The 27927-nt window shown below is 46.1% G+C and overlaps 1 protein-coding gene across 2 annotated transcripts in view; it reads right to left on the bottom strand.

Annotated features, from left to right (window-relative positions):
- The window catches only part of Vgll4 (vestigial like family member 4), a 60890-nt gene that overhangs the window by 25454 nt on the left and 7509 nt on the right, over positions 1-27927 (bottom strand). Inside the window, exons 1-3 of one of the 2 annotated variants that reach the window (XM_027429140.2) lie at positions 22798-22804; positions 21829-21833; positions 5107-5301 (exon numbers count right to left, since the gene is read on the bottom strand). In XM_027429140.2, the coding sequence (XP_027284941.1) occupies positions 5107-5267 (161 nt within the window). In that variant the 5' untranslated portion in view covers positions 5268-5301; positions 21829-21833; positions 22798-22804. Of the gene's footprint in view, positions 1-5106; positions 5302-21828; positions 21834-22797; positions 22805-27927 lie in introns of those variants that run through there. The other variant, XM_027429137.2, reaches the window with a different exon arrangement.

The raw sequence follows: 27927 nt of genomic DNA, 5'->3' as shown, positions 1-27927 counted from the left end.
CGTAGACCCAATTGAGCAAAGTTAAGGAAGCAACATCGGTCAGCCCAACTGCTCAGTCGCCTCTGAGTTCAGTTTTAATCTGAGACGTGGGATGGTTTCCTTGGCTTTTCAAAGCTCATAAAATAAACATCTCTTGGTAGTACACATCGGGACCTAAGGGACTCAGGAAACAAGAAGCAGGACTACCTTGGGGGAATAAGACAGTGTGTACAGTGAGCCTATGTGGGACAGTAAGAACCATGGGCACTGTAAAGAAGGTGCCACCAGCACAAACAAACCCACAAGAAACCACAGACCCCATCAGAGCCAGTGATCAACTTCTCCCATCAGATGCCCAATGCTTCTGTAATAAACAAACAAACAACAACAACAACAACAAAACCCAGCTCAAATAAGCTAGCAGGTAGGAAGGGAGGGAAGTGGATAGACAGACAGGGAGAAGCCCATCTATGCTAAAGGCTAACGTTCACTGCCAAGACAGTATAGTTCATCTAGCACAGGGCTAGCCTTGGGTAAGTACTCCATAAATATTCCTGTCCCCTCCCAGGTAGCTAATTCAACAGTTCACCTGTACACCTTCTGTAACCATACAGATGAAATGAGCATTGCTTATTGTAGCTATGGCCTGGTCAGCACAGAACCTTGCCCAGGGCCCAGTCAAGCCCAGTTGCGTGGTACCAGCTGCTGGCTCTCAGCTTCCCAGGCAGCATTACTCTGTAAGGGCTGTACTCATGGGATTAACTAGGGCACTTGGGAATGTGAGGGTCCTGGACTGACATGTGGCTATGAACATGGACAGGACACTGGTGTGAAGGGTTACTACCACACGCTGTTGCACGAAAGTGCCGATGCCTACGTGAGCCGAAGAACCACATGGCTTCAGTGTAAGGAAAAGGGTTGTGAAAACTCACACTCTTGCTAGCAGAAGGCTGGTGACTCATGGGGGAGGGGGGCAGCACACACTTTACCCAAGTGCACTTTTTTTTTTTCTAAAACCTTTATTCTTCAGTAATTAGAGCTATTCATTTACTATATACTATGTGCCAGGAACTTTGCCCATAAAGCTAGTGTTTTCAGAGAATTAAGGATGGATTTTTTTTTTTTTTAATGTACATTAGTGTTTTGCCATGGGTGTCAGGTCCCCTGGAACTGGAGTTACAGACAGTTGTGAACTGCCATGTGGGTGCTGGGAATCGAACTTGGGTCCTCTGGGAAGAGCAGTCAGTGCTCTTAATCACTGATTCATCTCTCCAGTCCTCAAAGTGTATTTTCTAATATTGTTTCCCTGCTATTACTACAAGCAGGTTAACATCTTAAAGATTAGATAAAGTGGGAGCCAGGCATTGGTGGAGCATGCCTTTAATCCCAGCACTCGGGAGGCAGAGGCAGATCTCTGAGTTAGAGGCCAGGCTGGTTTATAGAGCAAGTTCTAGGATAACTAGAGCTAAACAGAGAAACACTGTCTCACCAAAAAAAAAAAAAAAAAAAAAAAAAAAAAAAAGACAAAATAAAAATCAACAAAGGTAAGGGGGAAAAATCTAAACATTAACAAATAATTGAAACAGGGCTGGTCAGGAAGAGGCAACAATGTATATAGTCACAGGAACATGAAAAGAGACCTGCAACCATATCAAACGCCTTGTTAGGGTTCTTCTCAGAGTGGCAGGTATAGGCAGAGCAACCTGGAAGCACACACTGCGGGGCTGGCCTGTAGGGTGAGCTGGGATCTGAAGGGTGATTCTCACTTGGGGAGAAGCATTAGATGAGGGATGGGAGGAAAGGGAGAACTCTGTAGGGCGGGACGAGAACAGCAATACTGCACAGGAACTCAGAACTCTCCAGTGCTAGGCAGGGACCCCTGAGAAGACGGCCACGCTCTAGGGCTGGCTGCCCACAATAAACACTGCTGGTCATGGTGGCTCCTGAACTTAAAATGTAGCTTGGGCAACAGAGAACATGAACTCTCAATTTTTCTTAATTTAACTTTTTACTTTGTGGCGCTGGGGACGGAAACAAATGCTCAGCCACTAAGCCACACCCCCTACCCCCAAATTGTTTCTTGTTTCTAAGTTTGTATCACAGACTGTAGCTAGTTGCCCACAGTATCAGAGGACTCAGGAGACACCATAGTAAGAATAAATCACCATGTGACACATAGTACCCAGTGCTGGGCTTGTGACCACCGCTCTCCATTAAGAGGAACCAGAGTTTTCTACACAGGTGGCCGTAAAACCAGGGTAATGGGCAAGTAGTCTAGAAACAGGAGCTAAGTAGAGTATTCAACAGTAGTGGAGGCCTGAATCGGGGTCAGAAAGCAAAGGAGGGGCTAAAGGAGAACACATGGGTCAGTGTATTAAGCAAAAAGAAGAAAAGTGGACACTTCCTTCCCCACAAGACAGCCACACCAAAGCCACTCACTGACCCTTCCGCAATCCCACCCCCACCCAGCTCCTCCCAACTCCCCAGCAGCCATCCTCTCAGCCCTTCTCTTAACAAACAACTGTCTTCCTGGGGTCACCAGTCTGGTGAGAAAATTAACTGGATTCAAATGACTCAGGTGACAAGGGACCAAGTGCTGGAGGAGTCACTAGGGGGAAACACCCAATGTCAATCTCTGGCCTCCACACATACCTACATGTGTGTGCACCTGCACCCATCCATATGAATGCATACATACGAACATGCACACAGAGTTTATGATATGTGTATTTTAATACACTAAAAAAAAAGGGGGGGGGAGCCTCTTAGCTATCAGGAGCCCGGAGAGTCTGACAGAATGACTGGGCACACTTTCTACTTTCCTTAAAATTCCCATAACGATACTAATTGGGAGCTGCCCACCAAATCTGATGTTTCTCATTTCGCCAGTGCTGTGGGATAAGCAGAGGACCTTGTACACCGAGGCAGAATCTGCCATGCACGGAGCAGCACTCCCAGCCCTCACAATACTACCGTGTAGGCTTAAAGCTATTTAGAGTGTCATCATAGACCAGTATTTCAAGCTCTTGTTTTTAATCACCAAGAAGTTACAAAACTATTTTTCAAGTGTTTTAACACTCTAACATTGATAACTACAGTCAGGTGTGGTGGTACTTGTCTATAATCCCTGTACTGGGGAGGCAGAGGCAGGAGGATTAGAAGTTCAAGGCTAGCCATCGCTATCTAGTGAGTTCAAGGATGGTCTGGACCATATAAGATCCAGCCTCAAAGAAACAAAGAAAGTGGAGCACTGACTCCACCAGGCTTACTGAACTAAGTGTTTAAAGAACCTAACAAGAAAGCATAATCACTGCCTTGTGGGGCATAAAGGTGGTGGCATCTGAACCAGGGCACCCAAAGACACACACACATTCTCCAACACCCAACACCACTCTCTCTTGTCCTCTGCTGTCATCACAGCCAGTATCTGAAAACTGAGGCTATTAATGATAAAAGCTATAGTTTCCACTTCCACCGAGTGCATCTTTATCTGTTTTAACCCTGCGATTCTCTATCTGCTAACCTGCTCATTGCCACCTTACAGTAAGGACACTGGGTCTGGAAGAACCAGGACCATACCTCAACAACTTACCAGTCACAGAATGAGGACTTCAGCTAGAGCATATCCCCAACCTGCCTCTTCTTCCCCTCCCCTCCCTTCAAAAAAGAAAACAAAGAATCAAAAGTCTCTCATTTGGGTTTGGGAAATTTGGATGGAAGAGAATGAGAGCCTCTAATAATACAAGAACGGACGCCAGACATCTCAGCAATGAGCAGCCATCTGAGCCCCGCCCCTGCAGTGAGAGAGAGAGGGCGCTGTTTTGCACAAGCCTCCGCTGCCGGATTCCTGAGTGTAGCAAATTCCAGGCTCCAGACTGCAGGCTCAGCCTCTGACTAACACTACAGTGATTTATTTGAGGATAAATACCTCTGTCAGTGTCTCATGACTGAACACAGCAGACCAGGCAGATTGGCATGCATGGAATGTGAGGATGAGGGTTGAGGCAGCAGAGGCCAGGGCCATCTCCAGCTGCAGACCGCTGGCCACAGGAGGGGCCCTGGGCTGCACCTGCTGCCAGTGCCACTGAGCCCTGTCTGTGGGGCAATTCCAGTGATTACAAACCACTCATTTGCACCTGGGGACACGGACTGACTACACAACTGCCACAGCTCAGACATCCAGGGCTCACCAAGTCCTGCAAATGCAAAATGGCATTCGCTGCTTAGCCAGGGCTAGATAGATTACGGCAGATTCAGAGAACTTCAGCTTAAGCCCCTTCATGTTGAAATGGGTTTAGGAGATGGGCTGGAGAGATGGCTCAGCAATTAAGAGCACTGGTTGCTCTTTCAGAAGACCCAGGTCCAATTCCCAGCATCCATATGGCAGCTCACAATTGTCTGAAACTCCAGTTCCAGTGAATCTGACACCTTCATACTGACATACATTCGGGCACAATACCAATGCACATAAAAATAAATAAAATCTTAACAGGAAAGGAAGGAAGGAAGGAGGGAAGGAAGGAAGGAAGGAAGGAAGGAAGGAAGGAAGGAAGGAAGGAAGGAAGGATGAGGGACAGAGAGGACACTAAAGCACGCCAATGCCAATCAAGGATCAGAATTACAGTCTCCTGACACCAAGAGAGGCTCTCTTACCATGGCTCCAAGGTAATTCCAGCTGTGACCAGCCACAGGTGCAAAGGAGTGCTCCCTAGGCCACAGTACTGGATGGACACACGCACGCACGCACGCACGCACGCACGCACGCACGGCTTCATAGGTACTCACATCGTTTCTTGGGTGTGTAAAGACAGACAACACTATCAATTTGAATAATGTCCAGGAGAGTGCACCAAACCAGGTTTTCCAGACCATGCCCACAGGAGGTCTTAAGGGCTGCTGGCCTCCAAGAGGGAGAAATTGTAGGAGTTGAAAGGAAGTAAGATTTCATCTCTGGACCAGTTACTAAAGTCAGCTTGACACCTTCCTGGCATATGACCACCACCTATCTTTTATAAACAATGTCCTTTATCAATAACTCATGAAAGCGTAATGACAATATGGGCAGAAAGGTGAAAGAAAACAAAGCCCAGCCTAGAGCAAGCATGAGCCCAAAGGGGCAGAACTTACAGGTGGGGGCTGAAGATACGGCTCATCTTGGAGACATGATCATTTTCACAGTCGAGGTCCTTGTCCCCGGGTTCCATGCTGAATTTCCTCTTGCTAGGGCTGATGGGGGGTGGGCCTGTGCGGTGACTGCTGAGAGCAGAGGCCACTGGGAGGGTCTGCATTCTGGGTTCTCCCCTGAGAGAAGCTTCACCTACACAAAGAGAATGGGGATGTTATTACCAGCAAGAAAAGCACCCCCATTGTGGTCTCCGAGGTCCCCTAGCTCCCTGGCCCCCCGCCCACCCCTTGCAAAACTTCTCTCTGTGGAAAGTTTTGGCAATACAGCAGGCAGCCTGCCATTCTCAGAACATGGTCTGGGCATACAGCCACTGCCAAGCAGGGGACATTTGACAACAACGAGATTTGCCAGCACTAACTCTTTAGGGTAGAGTTTAAATTGAAAAGTTGCTATAAACAGCCGAGAGGGGAAAACTGATTGTGAGCAATCCCCAAAGGGAAATTAAAACTAGGAAGGTCCTTTGAGTCTCAGGAATTCAACCTTACACCTTTAAGAAAGTGCATGAAACCATTGTTCACAGGCTAATTTTGCTGTTTATATTTACATTTTTTAAAAGTGTGTGTGTGTGTGTGTGTGTGTGTGTGTGTGTGTGTGTATGTGTACACAATGCCCATGGAGGCCAGAATAGGCTGTTGAATCCCCTGGTGTTGGAGTTACAGGCAGTTGTGAGCTGCCCAACATGGGTGCTGGGAACAGAACCCAGGACCTCTGGAAGAGCAGCAAGTACTCTTAACCACTGAGCCCTCTCCAGTCCCAAGTAGCAACTCTCAAAATGTGTTTCACAGCTAGGCACTCACAAGGGCTCCGTCAAAGATCTTCTTTGACAGGTCTGACTTTCTGGGCTGTTGTCAGGGGCTTTGAGCTGAGAGATAAATTTATGCCTGGTTGTGAATCAAGACAAACAGGGCTTTTCAAATACTAAGGGGTTTGTATCTTCTAAAATTTATAACAAGAGTTATAATTACTTTGAGTGGGCAGGCTAACTTTCACACAGAGAAACCCTTCTGTTGGGCAGTACACATTGGCTTCTGGGGCCTGACCAACCTTATTTCCACCGGTCACAAGTAAGAGTCATACTAGCATGAAGTCAACTTCATCTGAGGCACTGTGGTACCCAAGAAAAGCCACCTTTGTGACCACTCACTTCCTTTCAGATCATCACTAATGTGTGGCCGTCAAACAGGCGTCACAAGCGACAAATGCGATTTTGTTAGGGGGAAGGAGGGAGGGAAAGGCCTTCTGCGTACCCACCAGGAAAAACAAAAACCCTGCCAGTTTAGAAAGCAAGATATAAACTTGCAAATATACAGTGACCTGTAATACACCCCTGGCAGGATTTCTTGTAAGGCTTCTGGCCACAGGGCAAACTGGAACTTTCCATATTGTACAGAGTAGCTCAACAGGAACTCTTGAACATGCCTGCCACTCTCATAGACTCTGGCTGATTTGGGTGGGCCTCAGTTTCCTTTCTGCTAACTTTTGGTGTCAGAAAACAAAGTTAAGCAGTGTCCTTCCTCAGACCTTGAGAAGGTGCAAGCTCCCCCCCCCCCTTGCCTCTTGCTCCTTCCCCAGCCCTGTTTCTTCCTTTATAGAGCAGAGCTGTCCCTTTAAGACTCTGGTGAGCAGACGAAGAACCCCATGGGACCCCAGGAAGTATTACTACCCCTTCAAATCAACCTACATAAAACAGCCTACACTGTCCACACTCTGTGCCCAGTGTTTCCCAACACCCCTGGCAGGGGCCAAGGAGTGGGGAGGACACAGGCTCAGCCCAGACCCCAGAGTTTCAGGAGCCATTTCATCAGCTGCCTGCTGGGGCAACAGACATCGCTATGGAAACAATCACCACAGCAACAAGTTCCAAGGGGTCCAAAAAAGGAGCAGTCATTCAGGACAGCAGCTATAGGGCCTCAGGACAGAAGCTACCGAGAGGCCCCATCACTTGGGAAGTCACCCACAGAGAGGCCAGTCACCCAGTGGGGGAGAAAGCACTGGCTCCATGCCTCGAGGCTGTGACAGCCTTTAAAGGATGGTGTGTTTGATCCATTTGAAGTTCACACAGGAATGAGCTTCAGAGGCAGCCAGAGGATTTTCCAGGAACGAAGTGGGGACTAAGGACCCTGAAGGAACTGCAGAGTCCCCTGCAAATGAGGGTAGATGAGGTAACACTTGACCAGGGTGAAGTGAATTGAATGGTTTGCTCAGGTGAGCTGCAGACAGGAAGCATGTCTTCTGCTTATCAGACCAACACCTCCATAACTTGAAGCTAAAGGGCAACAATCCTCAATAGTGACCGGACTGGTCCTTTTTGCTCATCTTTTGGTCCACTCTCCCACACCCAGGAGAAGCTGTGCAATGCTTATATTTAACAGCTCAATTGCTATACTCTTCTATGTGGCAGAGGAGGGTTTGAATGATTTCAGCAGGGGCTGGAGGCAGAGCACCTGCATAGGACACATGAGACCCCGAGTTCCATCCCTAGCACTCACTATTCCTAAAGAAAAACTCCAGCCACATGCAAATGCAATCTATATAATTGCTACTTCCACTCGCGGCAGAAGCAGAAGCACTCCTTAAACATTGTCCCCCGATTAAAAAATAAGCAAAATTTCTTTTGGCCAAGGGTTTCATGAGTATCAGCATATATTTATTTTAAGGAAAAAATTAAGAGGAAGGAAAGGGCTGAAGGCTAAGCACTGCCCTAGGGCACACAAGGCCCCGGACCGTCGCTAGCACTGCATGCACAAATGTGCATGAACAGGGAAGGAGAAAGACACGGCCGTGTCATGAGCAGTCACATCAAAGGCACATTGGAACATACGGGCAGGAGGAGACCAGCGTACAGCCTCATCTGAAATTCTGCACCTGAGGGACTCTGAGACTCCACTTTCTGGACACAGTGACAATGGCTACTGCTTTCTCACCTTTTTCAGTCAACAAAACATAGACCTTAACTTTCAAAACAGCAGTGTGTATTCGCTCACTTGCTTGCTGGTTGAGACGGGGTCTCACCGTGTGGCCCAGGCTGGCCTCAAACTCATCTTCTTCCTGTCATAGCCTCAACTGGGATTACAGGAGTGTGCCACCACAGCCAGATGTGCCAGCTTTCAACAACAAACCTTCAACTTGCCCCATAGTTTATTGTTCTCCTTCCCTTCCCCCACAGCCCTGCGCCATGTTTGAACCTAAAGTCAAAACATCAAACCACACCCCCCACACACCAGCCACTTGGCAGCTGTCTCCAGTCTGACCACAGCCATGGTGACCAGGCTGATGTCACTGTCTCGGTGGGAGGGAAGGCACCCCAGTACAAGATCTGCCCTTCAACATTGCACAACTCTCTCATAGGCCCAGGGCCGTGTGGGGTGGGGGCCCAGGCAGCTGAGGCACATTTATTTTCTTTTAAATAATGAATCTCCATCACAGAGATGAACAGCTGGGGAAAAGGTACAGTGAAATCGGCCTCTCTTCAACAGTTCAGCTGTGGCATCCTGTTCACTTTTTTGTTTTTGAAAGAAGGGCTGTTGGGCAACTCAGTGAGCAGAACCATGCCAGCCAGTAAAGATAAAAGATGTGACACACTGTCGGGCCTAGCACAAGGCTGGCCCACACTTCTACAGCTCAGTGACCAAGCCCTTGTCCTCCAGCCCTCCACTTGTAACAAAAAGCACCTTTCATATTGCTGCTCAGAGCCTCAGCCCCCAGTGTTCAGAGCCAGATCTCAGAACCAGGAGGCTGAGCCTTCCCAGCCAGCCAAGCCATTGTGGCCATGTAGGATCCAGCCCTGAGCAGGCCTCGGTTGCTGAGCTACATTGAGACCACCTGCAGAAATTACCACCTGTATAGCAGGCCACAGGGGACCTGACAGACCGACACAGGCATCATGTCAACAAGATGGCCCATCTCTTGAGCCTCAGCTGGATGGAGAGCCTGGTGGCCTGGCTGAGCTGAGGGCAGCCTATAGCACTGAGGCCACTTTCAGACAAGGACCACCCAGGCCAGGAGGAGAAAAATGGGCCCCCTACCGAAGCACCAGGAAAAGCAGAGATGCACACCATACCCCAAACCCAGATGCACCAAGCTCAAGAAGCATGGAACCATGAGGGCTCTGAGCCCTAGACTTCTCAGAGACTCTCTGGCTGTCTGCAGATGGAGGAGAAGGGTAGAGTTCAGACTCCATTCAGAAGTTAGTAATAGAGGAACTCCAGGTGTGACCTGGTCCCACAGAGCATTGCTGGTCCAGAAAATGTCCACAGTCTCACTCTGTTTTAAGTATCTAAAATTTCACAAAGGATAGAAGACAACAGTGTTTGTTTTTGTTTAATCTCAACAAGGGGAAGGAGAGATTGTGGCACTGTGGTTAAGAGCACTTCCTGTTCTTCCAGAGTTCAGTTCCCAAAACCCATGTTGGGTGGCTCACAACCACCTGTAACTTCAGGTCCAAGAGATAAGATGCCCTCTTCTGGCCTCTTCAGGCACTGCATGTACACACACACACACACACACACACACACACACACACACACACACACACACACACAGCATCAAAAATCTTAAAAAAAAAAAAAAAAACAGAAATGAGACTTATAGTTCTCAACATCCATTGCACTAAAGTCATCTTTAAACACCAAGGAGAAAGGTTAATATCAAAAGGTACTAAAATTCCCTGAATACAGAGCTGCTGCTACACTCATACCCAGACACTGCCATTAGCTGAGGCAACAAGTCCATACTATGTAAAACTATCTGTAGTCCCTGGAGTGACGATAACGACCTTGCCCTCTCCTTTATACCAGTGACTCCAGAAGTGCATAACGGTGTGTCTTGGGTGGGACTGCCACCAAGAGGCTCTTAATGTCCTCTCTGTTACTGTACCACAAAGGGAGGTCCCCCATGGAAACATGGTAGCATGAACATGTAGAAAAGGCTGTCTAGGGCAGAGCTTGCTTGCATTCTAGTTTGTGTGTGTGTGTGTGTGTGTGTGTGTGTGTGTGTGTGTGTACAAATGACTGACTGCCAAGCACATGCATTCAGCTGCCTATAGAGGCTAGAAGAGCCATCAGATTCCTGGGACCAGCGTTACACGGTCATGAGCCACCTGGCCTGGGTGCTAGGAACAGAACTCCAGTCCTCTGCAAGAGCAGTTAGTGCTATAACCATTGGCCCATTTCTGCAGCCCTAGAATTTTTTAGACTTTTCACTCACACACTCTTTTGGTCCAAGAAACTTTTACATGACCCAAGTATATGCATGTATAAATTAAGTATAAAAATCAAATACTTATGGATAGTGATCATTAAGAAATGTATTGTAAACCAAGCATGGGGGTGCACACCTTTAATCCTAGTGCTCAGGAGGCAGAGGCAGATGGATGTCTGAGAGTTTGAGGCCATCCTGATCTACAAAAAGAGTTCCAGGACTACACAGAGAAATCCTGTCTTAAACAACACCCCCCCACAAAATGTAGAACAATTCTTTGGCATCCATATTCTACCATTTATTAAAAATGAAAGTAAGTTGCACACTAACGGGATGGATGTACCTCTCATTTAAATTAAATCTTGACTGACTATTCTTCAGCATCTTTTGGGGTTGATCAGTATTTTCATTTTATAATCTCAGCGCTGAGAATGTGCTGTTTTGCATAAATATGTAGTACAAAATGGAGCCGGGTGTTGGTGGTGCATGCCTTTAATCCCAGCACTCAGGAGGCAGAAGAGGCAGAGGATCTCTGTGAGTTCAGGGCCAGCCTGGCCTACAGAGCAAGTTCCAGAACAGCCAGGATTACAGAGAGATACTCTTGTCTCAAAAACAAACAAAAAAGATGGAAAAGAGAAAAGTTTGTTTGGAGCCACTTCAGAAAGTGTTAGAAACTCTGTCCAAATCCCAAATTAATTTTATTGAACTATTTTACATAAAATTCAAGTCAGTAATTCAAGCAGGAGCTAATGGCAGAGAGATAGTAATTTTAAAAATATATAATTTTTCATTTTATGTATATGGGCGCTTTGTGTCTGTGCCCCATGTGCGTGCAGTGCCCATGGAGGCCAGAAAGGGTGTGGGATGGGGATTGGACTCTGGTCCTCTGCAGGAAAGAGAAGTACACACTTCTAACCACTGAGCTGTCTCTCTAGCCGAGATACTACTTTAATACATGCTAAAGAATGATGGCAGGAAAATGTTAAAAATTTTTGTTTTCTGTAATTAGTTCCCACAAGAGCAGAAATCTTGGTATGTGTAGTAAGAAGCCTAAGGACCCTAACAATCAGACTGAGCCAAGATGTCTTCCAGAACTTGCTGACCTTATGCATGTGTGATGGAATATGCTCATTGTATGCTCAGAACCAAGGTTCTGAATTCACATGATGTGATGTGGATAAGCATAACCAGAGACACCTCAAAGTCTGCATGCTTTAGGTTTGTTTTGGGTCACCATGCATGCACAAACCTTTAATGGTTACTAAACTTTCCCACCCTCAAGCTCAGTTCCGTACTGAGTTACAATCCAGTTTACAAAACTGGAGTGGAGTCTAGCCCTAAAACTGAGTTTGGGCTTCATAAATCTTAACCGGATTCAAAATAACCAAACACCTGTTGACGCCTCTGCTTTTCAATCCTCGCTTCTTCTATCATCCGGGTCCTCCCTTCCCTGCTCAGAGCGTCCTTGGTAGAGTGAGGCAGTGGAGTGCCCTGGTGGACAAGTCTGTTTGGGACTTTCTGCAAAGAACATTTGGCAGTGGTACAATGTATCATGTATCCAGCCATGGCCACAAGTGCCAACAAGACAAAGGTGGCTCAGGACCCTTCAATATCAGTACACTGAGCCTTCCTCAACAGAGGAGGCTCTGTGACCATCGGTAACCTTTTCTATCTAGACTGGCTTGCACGTCCACACTGGTAACATATTGCTGATTATGAGGAGGGGAACTAAGGAAGAAAACTATCTGCAGAAGGTTCTGGAGTCAGACTCCATTTCCCAATGTTTACAAAGTGCTACTGAATGGGTATAAGCAGCAAAGCCCTTCTCAGACCTCTTCTCCACAAGAGCTGGCTTCTGAGGGTCAGGACGTACCATGGTCAGGTGGAGAGGAAACACTACGGCCTTCTCTAATTGTCAGTGTTTTGTTGAAATGCCACAGAGCTGCTCAGCAAGCCCTTCTACCACACACAAAGGCCTAGGCTAGCATCTGAGGTGGTTACAGGTCCTGGGAGGATGGCAACTTGAAGTACATCATTGACCACTGGGGGAAAACAGAGAGACTAGAAACCCAAACTTTCTTTTCTCCCATGTCCTGGGATGGGACAGTGACCAGCCAAATAGCACCTAACGTGAGTGTCACTGCACAGGTGGTCAGGCTGCCTCTGGGGCATTGGGCTTCTCATTCATCCTGGTCCAGAGACAAGGGCAAGTACAAAGTAGACTCTGAAATGGAGAAGTGTGGTCACAGTGGTCACTCCATTCCTTGGGCCTCCCTTTCTTCATTTCCCATGAGAATCTGAGAACTCAGAAAAAGCTTCCCTGCCTCAAATAGGTAGTCTACAGTGCTGTCAGCTGACACAGTCCCACTGAGGACAAGAGCATGGCACCAAGGAGCCCAGTGACAACACTAATTTCCGGCTCTGTTGGCTGCTTCTTCCAACTAACAGAAAAGGCCAGGGACACCCTGAGCATAAGCAGGGGTTAATGAGTACTCCAAGTGATCTCCAGAGCCAGTGGTGTGACCTGGGAATTCTCCACACCTGAGACAGAGACAATGTAAACCTATAGAGCCCCAAGGTTTGTCTCCCAAGGTTTCCAGGTTGGAAGATTGGCCCCCAGTATGACAGTGTTGAGAGGTGTGACCTTTGGCAAGCAAAGCCTAACAGGATCTCCACAAATCAGTGGAGAACATGCCTTCAGGATCCCAAAAATCTCTCTGAAGTCCTATTCAGTGATGTCATCTCCCCCTTGCATCCAATCCCACCAATACCAGGCTCTTTCCCTCCCCCCCAGCCCCCATAGTCTCCCTCATAGCTTCATGGCGGACACTTACGACATTCACACATACATGAAAATTTAGTGTCCACGTGAGAGAAAACATGCCATAATGATTTTTCTGAATGAGTTACTTCACTCTGCAGTCACTTCCAGACCTACCCATGTCTGCAAATTTCATTTTTCAAAGCTGAATAAAATTCTACCATGCATATGCCTGTCCTGTATCTACTCATCTATTGATGGACATCTAGGCTGGCTCCATTGTCCTGGCAACTGTGACTACAACAGCAATGAACATGAATATGTGTAAGTGTCTCTGTAATGAGGACACTTGTCCTTTGGGCATGCCTAGGGCAGTATAGCTGAGTCATATAGCAGGTCTAGTTTCAACCTTTTGGGAACGCTCTACATTGATTTCCATAGTGGTAGCAGCAGTTTGTACTCCCACCAGCACTAAATACAGTCCCTTTCCCCCTATGTCCTCTCCAGCATTTGTTGTCATTTGTTTTCTTGGTTTTAGCCATCCTGACTAAGATGAGATGGAATCTCAGAGTAGTTTTAATTCACATTTCTCCAACAGTGTTCAAGATGCTTAAACGTGTTTATTAGTGATTTGTGATTCTCTTTTTAAAAGCTACCTATCTAGTTCAGGACCCCATTTATTAATGGAGTTTTGGGGGTTTGATGGCAACTCTTTATATATTCTAGATACTAATCCCCTGCCTGGTGTTCAGCTGGCAAATAGGTCCCCCCCCCATTTCTGTCAGTTGCCCCTTCACTCGGCTGACATCCATCTTTTGCTGTGCAGAAGCCAATTATACACAATCCCACTTGTCAATCTTCAGGGTTATTTCCCAGGCTCTGGCTCATCCTGCCTAAATTTTAAAATGTTTCCCCCTAGAAGTAACTGCATAGTTTCTGAAAGTATCTTGGAATTAGTCCTACGTCACTAAATTCATCACCACTTTATCAAAAACAGCCTAAGAATGTCAGTGACACTCTCCTGCACAGCCGTGGCACCATCACCATCCACTTCTGTGGCAATTCAGGAAACCACATGAAACAGCACTCCTGGGTACTTCCCAGTGCAACTCTGCGCAGGATGTGACATTAAAAGACAACAAAAGGAAAACACACAGTGGGCCCTCCACCCTCCCTAGCCATGACCTACATTCAAACCAAGTGTGGATCTAAAGTATTTTTTTTTTTTTTTTTTTTTTTTTTTTAGAAACTGTAGCTACTGAAAATGCACAGAGTCCATTCACATCAGGACTCCAAACAAAACACCAGGCCAGCCACTCTCAAAGCACTGTGCTGGCACGTACTGCCATCCAGAACTGATTCCATCCAAGGAGTCCTAAAACTGCTCTCCTTTGGACATGGAGAGATGAAGGCCCAGCACAAGCTGGGGCTCGCTTACACTGTCTGGAATACAGCAAGTGATCATGACTTTTGTATGCTGAGTAAGTGGTCTACAGAGTTCAGGCAAATGAGTGACATACTGATCTCACCCTCCCCATCCTTACCCTCAGTCCTGGGCAGAAGTGTTCTAGAAAGTTTTTGTGTTGTTTTTGGTTTTTCGAGACAGGGTTTCTCTGTTTGACAGTCCTAGCTGTCCTGGAACTAACTCTGAAGACCAAGCTGGCGTCAAATTCACAGAGATTCACCTGTCTCTGCCTCTGCCTCTGCCTCTGCCTCAGCCCCTCATTCTCTCTCTATAAACTGAACAGACCTAGTTTCCATGTCAAGGGCTGTGTAAAGACTTCCCTGTGACCTGTAATGGCTCTTGCCTGTATCTCAGCATTTAGGAATTGAGGCAAAAGGACTGCTGCAGCGTGGACCACAGAGTAAGGGCAATGGCAGTCTAAGCCATACAACAAGGTCCTATGTCTTAAATAAAAATTTAAAAATAATAAAAAAATAAGAGTATGCTTCCTAGCTGGATAAAGCATTAAAATGTATAATGAAGATTTATATGAGGTGCAGACAACTAATTCCATGTATGAATAAGAATAAATATTTTCTATTAAGAATTAGGGGGCTGGAAATTGCTCTGTATGTAAAAGCAGCTGTCAGGAAAGAGCCTGATGGCTTGATCCTCAGATCCCACATAAAGGTGGAAGGCTTTAAAATGTCCTCTGATCTTCACACACATGTCATGGCACGCATATGTCACCCATATTTTACACACATATATACACAATAATAAGTAAAATCTTAAATAAAATAATTGTACAGTAGCGAGACGCCTCAGTAGGTAAAGTTGCTTGCTATCCAGCAATACAAGTCTGACTGCCCAAGTTCAATCCCTGGAACAAATATAAAAGTCGAGAAAGAGAAAAGACTATGTACAAACGTACACACACACACCATACACACACTGTACACACACACACACCGTACACACACACACTGTACACGATTAAAATATAATGGTGCAGAGTACAATAAAAAATCACACAAAGTTGTAATTTGGTGACTTGATGCTGGGGGTGAATGTAGGTTTCACACATGGTAGCCAAAGCTCCACCATAGAACTGTATTTGTGAGTTGTTTTTTGAAAGGATATAGATTATTTCCAAGAATTTAGTATTAATTCAAAGTTTACAATCATAAACTTCTATGCAAAATATACGTCTTAGGGAAGAGAATTTTATACATGCCACATCCTGTAACAATGGGCAATTCAATGATAAGCTAAAGAGTCTAGCATTGGAAAAGAAACACCGAGTATGGCGTGCACTTCCAGACACAATCTTCCCCAGCGTGCAGATAAGCTTTCCAGGAAGACATAAAGATCAGGGTGGGGGACGGGCAACTGCAACTTAAAACTGGGGGCCGGGGGGCTGGGGGTGGTGGTGGTAGGATGCAGTTGGCCCTTGGTTTCTCTCTACCCTCCACACTCAGGGCTCTTTTTCAGTTTACACTAGCGGCAAGCAAACGCTATCACTGAGAGGCCAGGAAGGGCCAGCTCCCCTTCCGTATATTTGCTTAAGATATGAAGGTTAAGTAGCCATTGTGCTCATAAAAGCCGGGCACTTTCAGGCCTATTTAAGGTCTCTGCTTACCTCCAAGTGACTAAGCCTGAAGCCAAAGACAGACGAAAACTGGGCTGATCAAAGGCCAGGCTGTCATTAAGTGAAAATGAGGGAAGATGAAAGGCTGGCGGCCACTTCAAAGGTCCAGAAATGAGCCCTGAGCGCACAGCAGAGGGCTGGAGCACAAGCACAAGCAGCTTAATGGACTGGATGACATTCCTGCAGCCACACATCTGCACCCTGGCCACACAAAGCACAAGTATAAGGACAAGCCTAGATTCCTGTGTTTTCTGCCTGGAAGGGAGAAAGGAGGGAAGTGCACTGCTTCCATGCCGGCAATTTCTTCTTAAAAAAAAAAAAAAAAACACTGAGATTCAATTACAGTTTGAAGAAGCTGGCATGTCAGAAGGTGCTCACGATTCCACCTCAGCAGTTTTCTGTAGGCCTTACGGTGTGTAGCTCAAGCCATGTCAACTCTGGGAAGTGGGTGGTTGTGGTCGGAAGTCTCCATCCCCAGCAGTCTGATAAGGAGTGCTGCCCTCGCCTGGGACTGCCCATCAGCTTTTGCACTAGAGCTGACACAGAGCATGAGAAAACTAAGCCGGCTGAGAGCTGCAGATACCTCCCACCCACCCTCAGCATCTCAGCCCCCAAGAGCTACAGATGCAGAAGTGTGATGGACCCTTAAATCCTCACACACTCTCATCCCTAAAACAGACTCCCTGGACTGACTTTAATACTCAAGTCTATCTTAACAGCAGTTCTGGCCATCCTAGAGGCTTTGCAGGAGATTGACAGGGACTAAGGGAAAATAAGACCCATGCTGAGGTTGCAAAGAAGAGAGCAGCCCACTGTGCCTGTAATGAAGACTCGGCCACAGGAAGCATCCAAACGCTGAGAGCTGTTAAGTGCTACAGTGGCTTGATGCGTGCATATTGACTTCATGAGTCCTGTCAGGCAAGCACTATTGGTCCGTCCACTTGTGATGAGGCAGGCTCTATTGCTACTTTCATTTCGAGTAAATGGAGACCAAAGCGGCTCAACAACATACCCAAGGTCACACATTCTGGATTAAGGAAAACCTGGAATGCCACCTAGGCCTGACTCAAAAGACCACATTTGCAATATGTGTGCCTCTCAGAGGGGTGTGACAGAGCAGGTCCCTGCCAGTGAACAGACCCTGCAAGCCAAAGGGTGCAGAGGCAACCATACCTTGTATGTGAACGTTTAGTCGCTGTGTTTCCTCACTCCTCTTGCTCCCAATCAAACCTGCCATTGTGAAAACTCTCTTACGTTCCCACTTAAGAGATGCCATTTATCTGGGCAGGTGGTGCATGTCTTTAATACCAGCACTTGGGAGGCAGAGGCAGGAGGATCTCAGTGAGCTCATGGCCAGCCTGCTCTACCCAGAGTTCCAGGACAGCCAGAGACATACTGTCTCAACACACATATCTCCAAAGAGGCGCCTTATGTGCTGAGCCTCAATTAAGAGTAACGACAGGGAGCCAATAAGAATGTCTGAGCCTGGCGTGACACTCATATGGTATGTGGCCATCTGTGAATCTGCCCTGTTGGCAGACTCCATCTGTAAGTCCACCTTTCTTCTCTCCTCATCCCCAGCCCACAACTATCCCCATGTGTGCAAGTATGCGGCGCACGCACACACACCATGCATGCTCTATAGAGATCTCAATGTTCAACATGAATGATGACAATCTTTCTCACTGAAACAGCCGATATTGGTGGTGAAATAAACAATGCCAGGCCATCTACTTCTTGAGAATAGGATAGCAGCACAGAGATCAGCTAAGTAAGAATGCCCTGAGCTAAGAATGACCTGACATCATCAGTAAGGTTGCTAATTAGTCAAGTACTGTAACATAAACAGACACATACACATAGAACATTCCAATTCTTACCGAATGGCTGAATACGTTCTATACCAAACATCTTAATTTTATAGTTGCTTTAATGAGAATCATATACCCGTTAAGGGAGCCAATGTAATGTGTCTTATGTATCCTCAAAGTTGTGCAATAACTAACATCATCTGGTTTTAGATTTTATTACTGTTTGTGTGTGAGTGTTCTGCCTGTGCACACGCTACCCATGTATGCAGTACTCACAGAAGCCAGAAGAGGGATCTACTGGAACTGTAGTTAAGATGGTTCTGGGTCACTATGTAAGTGCTGGGAACTAAGCCCAGGTCCCTTTGCAAAAGCAGCCAGTGCTCTTAACCACTGCCTGAGGCACCTCTCCAACCCTCTGGCTGTGTCCATGAGTGTTCAGAGTTCTATATATATTCTGAACAGTCCCTTTCTCAGACATCTGTGAAAACATTCTCCCATCCTGCAAGCTACCTTTTCCTTCATTACTAGTTATGCCGTCTTTACCTTAGGAGTAAAGAACTTTCCCATTATCCTACTGCCCCTGTTTCTTGACAGGTTAGTCACAGTGGCCATTTCTAAATTCCCACCACCTAATATTTGGGTGGTAAAACTTTGGATAATTAATGATAAAGACACCCCCCATAAATGTCCCCGCATCTCAGCCACCTTCCCAAAGCAGTCCTTCCTGGCAGTGCCACATCCCAGTGTCACTGACTGTCACACCTCAGTGTCACTGACTGCAGAAGCATACACTCTGCCAGCAGGATGGGGCTTGGGCTGGAGGGTGCTATGGATGCTACCATTGTCCCTAGAAAGCATGACTCAAGTGAAATGGACAATCAGCTCGACCCTTGAGGTTAACAGCATAGAGAGACTAGAGACCCAGAGAACTCATCATGTCATAGCAGAGCCTGTGGCTGCAAACCATTCACCCATTTAATTTGCCAGATGCTAATAGACTCTAGAGCATCCCAAAGCAAAACATTTCACTTTTGCCTTATTTCTTCATTAGTCCAATTCCCATGGACCTCATGTCACGGCTGCAACAATTTAGGAACATGGTAGCAGGGGAACTGTTTCAATAAGCATTGTCAGGGAGACTTTCAGGAAAAGCTGGCAGAGCGAATGCAGCTTCTGCAGTCAGTAACACTGAGGTGTGACAGTCAGTGACACAGGGATGTGGCACTGCCAGGAAGGATGGCCTCTGCAGTCCAAAGTGAGCTTTCTGATCCTAAGATTTTCTGAACACAGGAGCACTCAGTGTGACCATCTGCAAGGGGCAGACAGGCGAGTTCCTAAAGAGCTAGGGTCCAGTGAACTCAGAGTGACCATGACCTCAGCTCTCCTGTGTAAAGCCAAAATAGTTCTTGGTAAACTCTAACCAATTCATGGGTATTTTCTGCCTTTTTCCTTACAAAGCTTCTCTTCCATGCTTAGTGCAATGCTTTCCCAGGACCATCAGCAGAACTACCCAATAGGCTGGGGCTAGATGCATATTTCTATGCCTGACCCTAGTTCCCAGTTAAATATATTGCAGGGGCATCAAAATTCTGTGGTCAAGGCACTTCCAGGAGAGCCTGGCAGATTCATGCCACTGCCACTTTCAAACTGATCAATATTGGGATTGATCCTATCTGTATCCAACCTTCCAAACTGCCGAAGAGACACCTCAAGTAGCAATGGCAGAAGTGATGATGTGATATTTGATGCTTCAAAGCGTGGGATCCAGGCCTCTTATTACCTCATTAAACTGTAGCCCCAACTCCCCTGTGGAGTTACCATGACAGTTACCTCTGTATCAGACATTATTCTCATTGGTGTTTTTAAAATGCTTGCCTCTTAGCTGGATGCAGGGGCACACACCTTTAATCCTAGCACTCAGGAGGCAGAGGCAAGAGGATCTCTGTGAGTTTCAGGCCAGCCTGGTCTACACAGTAAGTTCCAGGACAGCCAGAGGTGCTAACACAGAGAAACACTGTCTCAAAAAAAAAAAAAAGTTTGCCTCTTATAAATAGAAACTTTACCTGGCTGACATCTCAGTTTCTCCACTTGAAACCTATCTTTGACATTAGATGCTTTCTATTTTGTGTAAGGAAAAACTGTCACCTATTTCCTGCAATTCATTCCCCCCCGAAACTCTGAACAAACCCCTAGACATCTATGACTTCTGGTCAGTTGGTGTTTCCTACAAAAGAAAGCGGGATGGGCACAGGAACAGAGGGAAACTTTAACTGCAGAGACTAGCCTGGGTGTGCTCAGAGGGAAACGAGGGCATTCTTCCAGCTAACCTCCTAATGATGTTTAAAACATCCACAAAGCCACTGCCAGACTCCGCTGAGATGCTGGAGAATGGCACAAAGCAGGATGACATGCCTCTGAAGAGCTAACTCTGGAAATGCCTCATTCTGCTTTGAATACTTACAAACAGTGGTTATAAAATAGACAGTAAAGAACAACAAATGCTATGGTTCAGCTAAGAGTCTCAAAATCCCATGTGTTCAAGGCTGGATCCCCAGATATGAGTAGGAGAAAGTTAGGTTGTTGGGGACGTGGCCTTGAAGGAGGTGTGGTCTCTTGGCCACCATGAGCTCCTGATACAGTCAGGATGCTGCCTCACCACTGACCCAAAGCAACAGGGTCAAGTGACCAGGATTGAAACCCAAAGCAAGCCTTTTCCTTAGTCTCAGATATGTTATCGCTGGTGGAGAGCTAATAATGCATTTTGAAAGGTGCAGCCTTTTCAAATCCCAGCAGTGTCAGGGGCTTTAGCTTCTGATCCAAAATACCTTTCAAAGGCTACTTGGTGACAGAAGGGCTGCTTGTGATAGCCATGTGTGATCATGTATGTTAGAAAATTCATCATGGCAGTGCATTTCGTTTATATCTGGAGGTCCGCAACCTAGCTCCATGACGACTGAAGCAAAACTGTAAAGTACCTAGTGCTGTCCTTCATGGCTCTGGGTTTGATGATGCCTGTTTCCAAGGTTTTACAAATGTACACTTGGTGTTTTCAAAACATATAGAACTCATCTCTACCTTAAATTAGACGACCCACCCCCCCCACCCCCAAAAAAATCACAGAACCAAAAACATCACTCACTCAAACACCAGTAACAAACTACAGTGTTACTGCTTCTGGGACCATAACACTTTCTCATGTAAGTTATTGACATGGCTGCAATGATAGCTGAATGAGAAACATGAGCAAAGCATGGAAATTCTCAATCCCAAGACAGAAACTGTACAAAAATAAGCAAGTCATATACCATATATACACACACCATTACCACACCACCACCAGACAAAATGCCTACTCACACAAGTGGACACATATCCAACCACTACTCATTTCCCTAAAGGTTCTTGAATTTTCCTCACATAAAAGAAAACAGACTGGATTGGTTACTCATCTGCTGCTGATAAAACACCATGGCCAAGACAACTTGGAGAAGAAAGAGTTAATTTGGTATTACAGTTCCAGAGAGTTACAGTCCATCATGGCAGGGAGACATGGCAGCAAGCAACAAGGAGCAGGAAACTCAGAGATCACAATTTTGAACACAATGAAAACATAATGCAGAGAGGAAAACAATAGCAAACACATCGAGGCTTTTACTCTCACAGCCGGTGCCCAGTGAAATACATCCTCCAGCACAGCTGTACTATCTAAACCTCTCCCAAAAGTGCCACCAACTGGTACCAAATGTCCAAATGCCCAAGCCTATGGGGGACATTGTCATTCAAACAATCACAAAGATCTAGCACTGAGGGGCTTTTCAGAGCCTTTAAAACACAAATGGGCATTTTAAGATGCCATTTACTCCGTGCTTTCTAAGCATCACTTGTGGGATCTGAGCTACAGCCATCCCATTCTTCAGCAGGGTCAGAAGAGCATCCATCCTGCAGAAAACCGCTTGTAGACATATATGCAAGGGGAATCACCAGTCCCCATGAGGAGAGGTGAAGAACAAGTTGCTGGCACTCCAGTCAACTCTTCTGCATGGCATGCAAGTGGAGGAGCAAAGCCAAATAGAATGAAGACAAAGCAAAAGACAGATGTGTCTGCCCTTTAGCTGAAGGGATCTCTGGCCTCACTCTTCTCACAGTTTAGGGCCTGACTTACACACAGGACTGTGCACGTGCTGCTGGTGAAGAGAACATACAAAGGTATAGATTCATGTCAACATATCCTCCTACACCACCACCACCCTGCCTTCTCTGCCCAGGCTGGCCTTCAACTCCTGATCTTCCTGCCTCCATCTATGGAGTGTTGGGATTAGAGGCATGGACAACCCTCAGGAAACTTACACATTAAGATGCTATGATATGGAGGAGGCAGATTTATCAATGAAAGTGGACCTAATCAAATGATAGTTGCCATTACTTAAATAGTCAACTTTAGTGTGACTTGAATCTCCCTCTGTCCAAAGAAAACGGTCACTAGCTGCAAAATATTTCAGATTCCACTCGTGGGACTGGCCACAGAACAATCTAGGAAAAGAAAGTCATTTACTTTTCTAGGGATGCTTCAATGAGTCTGCTCCTGGAGAGCAGAAAGTGCTGGGGTGGGGAGGGGGGACACAGAGGGGGCCATGGAAGGACAGAGATTTTCTGTTTCCTAGTTACTGGTATTGTTTAAACAAACAACAACAACAAACACCCCAGGCTGGAAGGAAAGCTCAACCCCAGAGTTCTGTGCAAACAGACTGATAAGGATAAAGTCACTACCAGAACACCGTGACCCCAGATCAGTGCGACTCTGGGCTGACGGCTCATTGTGCACATCAGTGCCTGTCCTGTCCCTTGAGCTGGCTTCCGCTGGTTTACAGGCTTGGATTTGCCATGTGGAAAAACAGACTCACCTCTGACAACACACAAATCAAAACCTCTAATGCCTGAAATCAGGCAGAAACACACTATGTCAGCCCCCCCCTCCATCCCCCAGGCAAAAAGATCATCAAGGAGAGTGTCCCTCCTTATATGGTGCCAACAATCAGTTTTGATTAGGGTTCTTGTTTTTTTTGTTTGTTTGTTTATTTTGGTTTGGTTTGGTTTTTCGAGACAGGGTTTCTCTGTGTAGCTTTGGAGCCTATCCTGGCACTCGCTCTGGAGACTAGGCTGGCCTCGAACTCACAAAGATCCACCTGCCTCTGCCTCATGAGTGCTGGGATTAAAAGCCTGTGCCACCAATGCCCGGCTTGATTAGTGTTCTTGTCAGATCGGATTATACATTAGCAACGAGAAATACCTCAACACTGCCCAATCTCTGGAAGCTGAAGTTTAAAGGACTCAAGAGCAGATAAAGATTCAGAGACAGAGTACCCACAATGGTGTCATCGCCATGGAAAACACTGGGGCAGCTCCTTAAAAGTTTACCCTGCCCAGCAACCAAACAGTTCCACTTGTAAGTACTGATCCAAAAGAAACGAGCATAGAGACTAGAGAGATGCCTCAACATTTAAGAGCACTGGCTGTTCTTGCAGAGGACCCAGGTTCAGTTCTTAGCACCCACATTGCTACTCACTGATATTCTTTTGCTTAAATTAGAAATTCGAGAGAGATGGACATGGAACTATAGAGAGCACAAAAACCAGTTTATTATAGGGCGGAAGAGCGAGAGGGGAGAGAGAGAAATGGAAGAACAGAGCAGGGCAGAGAGGAAGAGAAGAGAGACAGAATAAGTGAAGAGAAGGGAGGAGGAGGAGGACAGAGAGACACAGAGAGAGAGAGACAGAGAGAGAGAGAGAGAGAGACAGAGAGACAGAGAGAGAGAGAGAGACAGAGAGACAGAGAGAGAGAGAGACAGAGAGAGAGAGAGACAGAGAGAGAGAGAGATCGACCGTGGGGAGATAGAGTATAAGTGAAGAGAAGGGAGGGAGAGAGAGAAGAGAGGAGAGTTAGTGGGCGACCACAAGAAACAGAGAGAGAGGGGAGAATAATGCTGCGGGTTTAAAAGGGGGAGCTCGTACATGCACACTGAGTCCCTTCGTAGCCCCGTAATGAATGGCGTAGCCATGACGTGGCCACGCAACACAGGGCCCTTTAAGCTGCGTAGGTATCTGCCTGAACCTTTCACTCACAACCATGTGTAACTCCAATTGTGGGGATCCAATGGCCTCTTCTGGACTCAGAAGGCACTGCACACACAGGATGCAGACATATGTGCATGCAAAACCCTTATAACACATAAAATAAATCTTTTAAAAAAGAAGACATGAGCATGCATATTCACGGGAAGCTGTGCTGCCACAAAGGCATGTAATGACACCCAGCTACCCCTAAAATGGGAACAAAAGAACATTATGTGTTCGGGACAGTCTGCCATAATAAGACACACCCAGAGCAACAATATTCTTTATAGGTGACTTGACAGATGCAACAACCTGAGTTGTCCGCCCATGTCAGAACACAGAAGTTCACAAACAGAAGGAGCATAACATGACAGAACAGTATCTGATCATCCAACAACACAGACGAACCTTATGCCTCAATGCTGTGCAAGAAGCAGATCCAAATGTGTGTTGAGATGAGACTAAAAGGCAGGTGGGACTGGCTTTGTGACACCCTGTGGCAAGTGTGAGCAGCCACAAAGAAGCACCATACGGCTCTCGGGCACAAGGCACTGGATGAGACAGGCGTTTACTATGTAGCCCAGGCTGGCCTGCAGAGTTAGCGTCCTCCAGCCTCAGCCTCAGATGATAGTGTGAGGTACCACATCAAGCCTAAAACATCATTTATCTAGATCTGATACTCAACCAAAATAAATGTGTATAAACTGTCTAAATAAACGAATTAAAAACAGAAAGTAGTTTGGAAATGCTAAGGCCAACCACTCATGACCAAAACCCAGGTCACCCTGACTTCCCCAGATGCTGAACCTAAACAAAACCCCAAGATGACTGACCAGAACAAAGTAGCTGCACACAATCTACTTCAACTCAAGGGCCAAGTACTCCCTCCACAACCCGGCACTAGCACACCATGAAATCAGACTCAGCCATCTTTTGCTTTGAGGTCTCCCAGTTCACAAATAGTTCTAAGAACTATTTGTTGTGCCTAAGAAAGGCACAATGAACTCAAAATTCTAACTTGATGGGCCAATGAGATGGTTCAGTGGAAAAGGTAATAGATAACCAGGCCTGATTACCCAGGCTCAATCCCCAGGACTCACAAGGCAGAAGGAGAAAACTCACTCCACAAAGTTGTCCTCTGACCTGTCTCCAGGCTATGGCATGTATACCCATGCATCTACATGCATCCAAAATAAAAATACCACTGAGTTCATTTTGTATTGGCAAACAACTTGGGGGCATGGGGCCTGCCCTGTTGTGTGGATGATATTCCCAGTGACATGCCATTGAAGAAAACTGATTTTCTCTTTGCCAGTGACTATCAATTGTAGATAACTTCTTATTTAGGGGTGGGACCCCATCTGGCTTGAACCTGTGCAGTCTTGTGCATAGGGCCAGTCTCTGTGAGTCCATATGTGCATCAGCTATATCCTTAGCACATAAAACAGTGCCTGGCACACAACTGAGCAGAAGTAATCCCCCACATACACACTAAATATAAACGCATTAAAAATAGTTTTTAAAAAATGCATAGTAAGGGGTTGGGGACTTAGCTCAGTGGTAGAGCGCTTGCCTAGCAAGTGCAAAGCCCTGGGTTCAGTTCTCAGCTCTGGGGGTGAGGGTGAGGGTGGGGAAGAATGTTAATAAGAATGGAAGAACATGGGTAAATGAAAGTGTTGCCAATAATATTAAAACCAGCCCCGACTCTGGGATATATATATATATATATATATATATATATATATATATATCCATATAATGGAAGATGAGAAGAACTGTTCAAAAGCTGCATTCACAGTCCCCTTAACCTACCAGGGGGGAAAACATGGACGCTGCCTAAGTGGGTTATGGGTAGTGTAAAAACTCTGTTGAACTGCTTGGCAGCACACATCTGCATTAAAATACTCAATCTGGGAGTTTGTTCTATTAAAGTCAAAGCATTAGCCAAGAGGAATTAACAGGCCGCTATTTTCATGTGAAACAGACATAAAATGAAAATTAAGAACAATGCACATGGATAATGCTTTTTCATTCATAACTTTAGCAGACGCATAGGGCTTGTGATGGCTATTCTTGGTTTTCAACTTGACTACATCTGGAATTAACTACAAAAAGAAATGGCTGGGCACACCTGTGAGGGATTTTTTTCTTAATTAAATAAATCATTTGAAGTGGGAAGACTCATTTCTAATCCCCATATTTGAGGCAGGAAGATCCACCTTTAATCCAGGTCTTTTGAGGTGGGAAGATTCACCTTTAATCTGGGCCACACCTCCTGCTAGAAGCTTATATAAAGGACTTGGAAGAAGGAAGCTTGCTCTCTCTCTCTCTCTCTCTCTCTCTCTCTCTCTCTCTCTCTCTCTCTCTCTCTCTCTCTGTGTGTGTGTGTGTGTGTGTGTCTGCTTGCTGCCACTCTCCCTAGCAAGTCCATTCCTTTGCTGGCATTAGAGCCTACTTCTTAGGTATTCAAGTATGTATTGAAAACCAGATAAGACATCCAGCCTCTCAAACGGAGTAACTACTGAATTCTTGGACTATCTGTTGGTAGATAGCCATTGTTGGACTAGCTGGACCACAGCTTGTAAGCCATTCTAATAAATTTGACAGATAGACAGATAGACAGATAGACAGACAGACAGACAGACAGACATTCACTTAACTAAGTTCTGTTCTTTTAGAGAACCCTGACTAATATATTGCTATTGTTGAAAACAATGCCCCCTTCCTGTCCCCACAAAGCTGAGAACTGTTTGGATACTACCACTATCTAAACTCTGTTTCCTAAAGTCCCTGCTTCTCAGCCCACAGGAAGCTGTTGCTGTAACAAAGCTGACATGCCACATGACAGGTCAAGGCACCCACTGCTCAATATAGAGCCAGTCTCCTCACTCGGGCGGGCGTCACAAGCGCCACCCAACTGCGCTCTCCAAAAACGATGCAAGACCGTCCGGACGCAGTCTTCAAAAGGTGGTGGGGAATGTGAATGAAATACTAGCTGTGGAAAATTTCCAACTGGAGCATCCACAGCTATTTAACAACTAGTGAATAAACAGGAAGGCGGTGTCAATCCCATAGCTGAGACGGCCTTCTCTACTGCAGCCTGGCTGCCATGGAAAAGACAGCAACACTTCACAACTGTTCAACCACTTCACAAGATTTCATTAAAACTCGGAGCTCAGGGTTACAGCATGTGCTATGCATGTGTGAGGATCCTGGGTTCCAACCCCAGCATATTCCACAACCCCCAAAAGATGGCATACAGTATAACTGCAATTACATGGAGCTAGAAAAGCAAAACAAGACAAAACAAAGCTCGTTTGCTAGGGTTGGAGATAAGGATCAGCAGCACTTGCTGCTCTTGAAGAGGCCTATTGGTTCCCAGCACTCACATGGCAACTCACAAGCACTGTGACTCCAGTTCACGTATCTCTCTCTCTCTCTCTCTCTCTCTCTCTCTCTCTCTCTCTCTCTCTCTCACACACACACACACACACACACACACACACACACACACACACACACACACACACACACACAGGCATAGTGGTGTATCCCTTTTAATCACAGCATTCTAGAGGAAGAGGCCAGCCTGGTTTACATAGTGGGATCCAGGCCATCCAGGGATACATAGCCTGTCAAAAATAAGTAAGCAAATAAAATAGATTTTCTACTTTTTTGTTTTGTTTTTTTGAGACAGGGTTTTTCTGTGTATCCCTGGCTGTCTAAGAACTCACTCTAGACCAGGCTGGCCTCAAACTCAGAGATCCCCTCATCCCTGCCTGCCTCC

The sequence above is a fragment of the Cricetulus griseus genome, chromosome 8 (assembly GCF_003668045.3).
Source record: "Cricetulus griseus strain 17A/GY chromosome 8, alternate assembly CriGri-PICRH-1.0, whole genome shotgun sequence".
Classification (NCBI taxonomy): Eukaryota; Metazoa; Chordata; class Mammalia; order Rodentia; family Cricetidae; genus Cricetulus; species Cricetulus griseus.
Note: the sequence above shows the minus strand (reverse complement) of the source record. Positions and strands in the feature narration are given on the sequence as shown.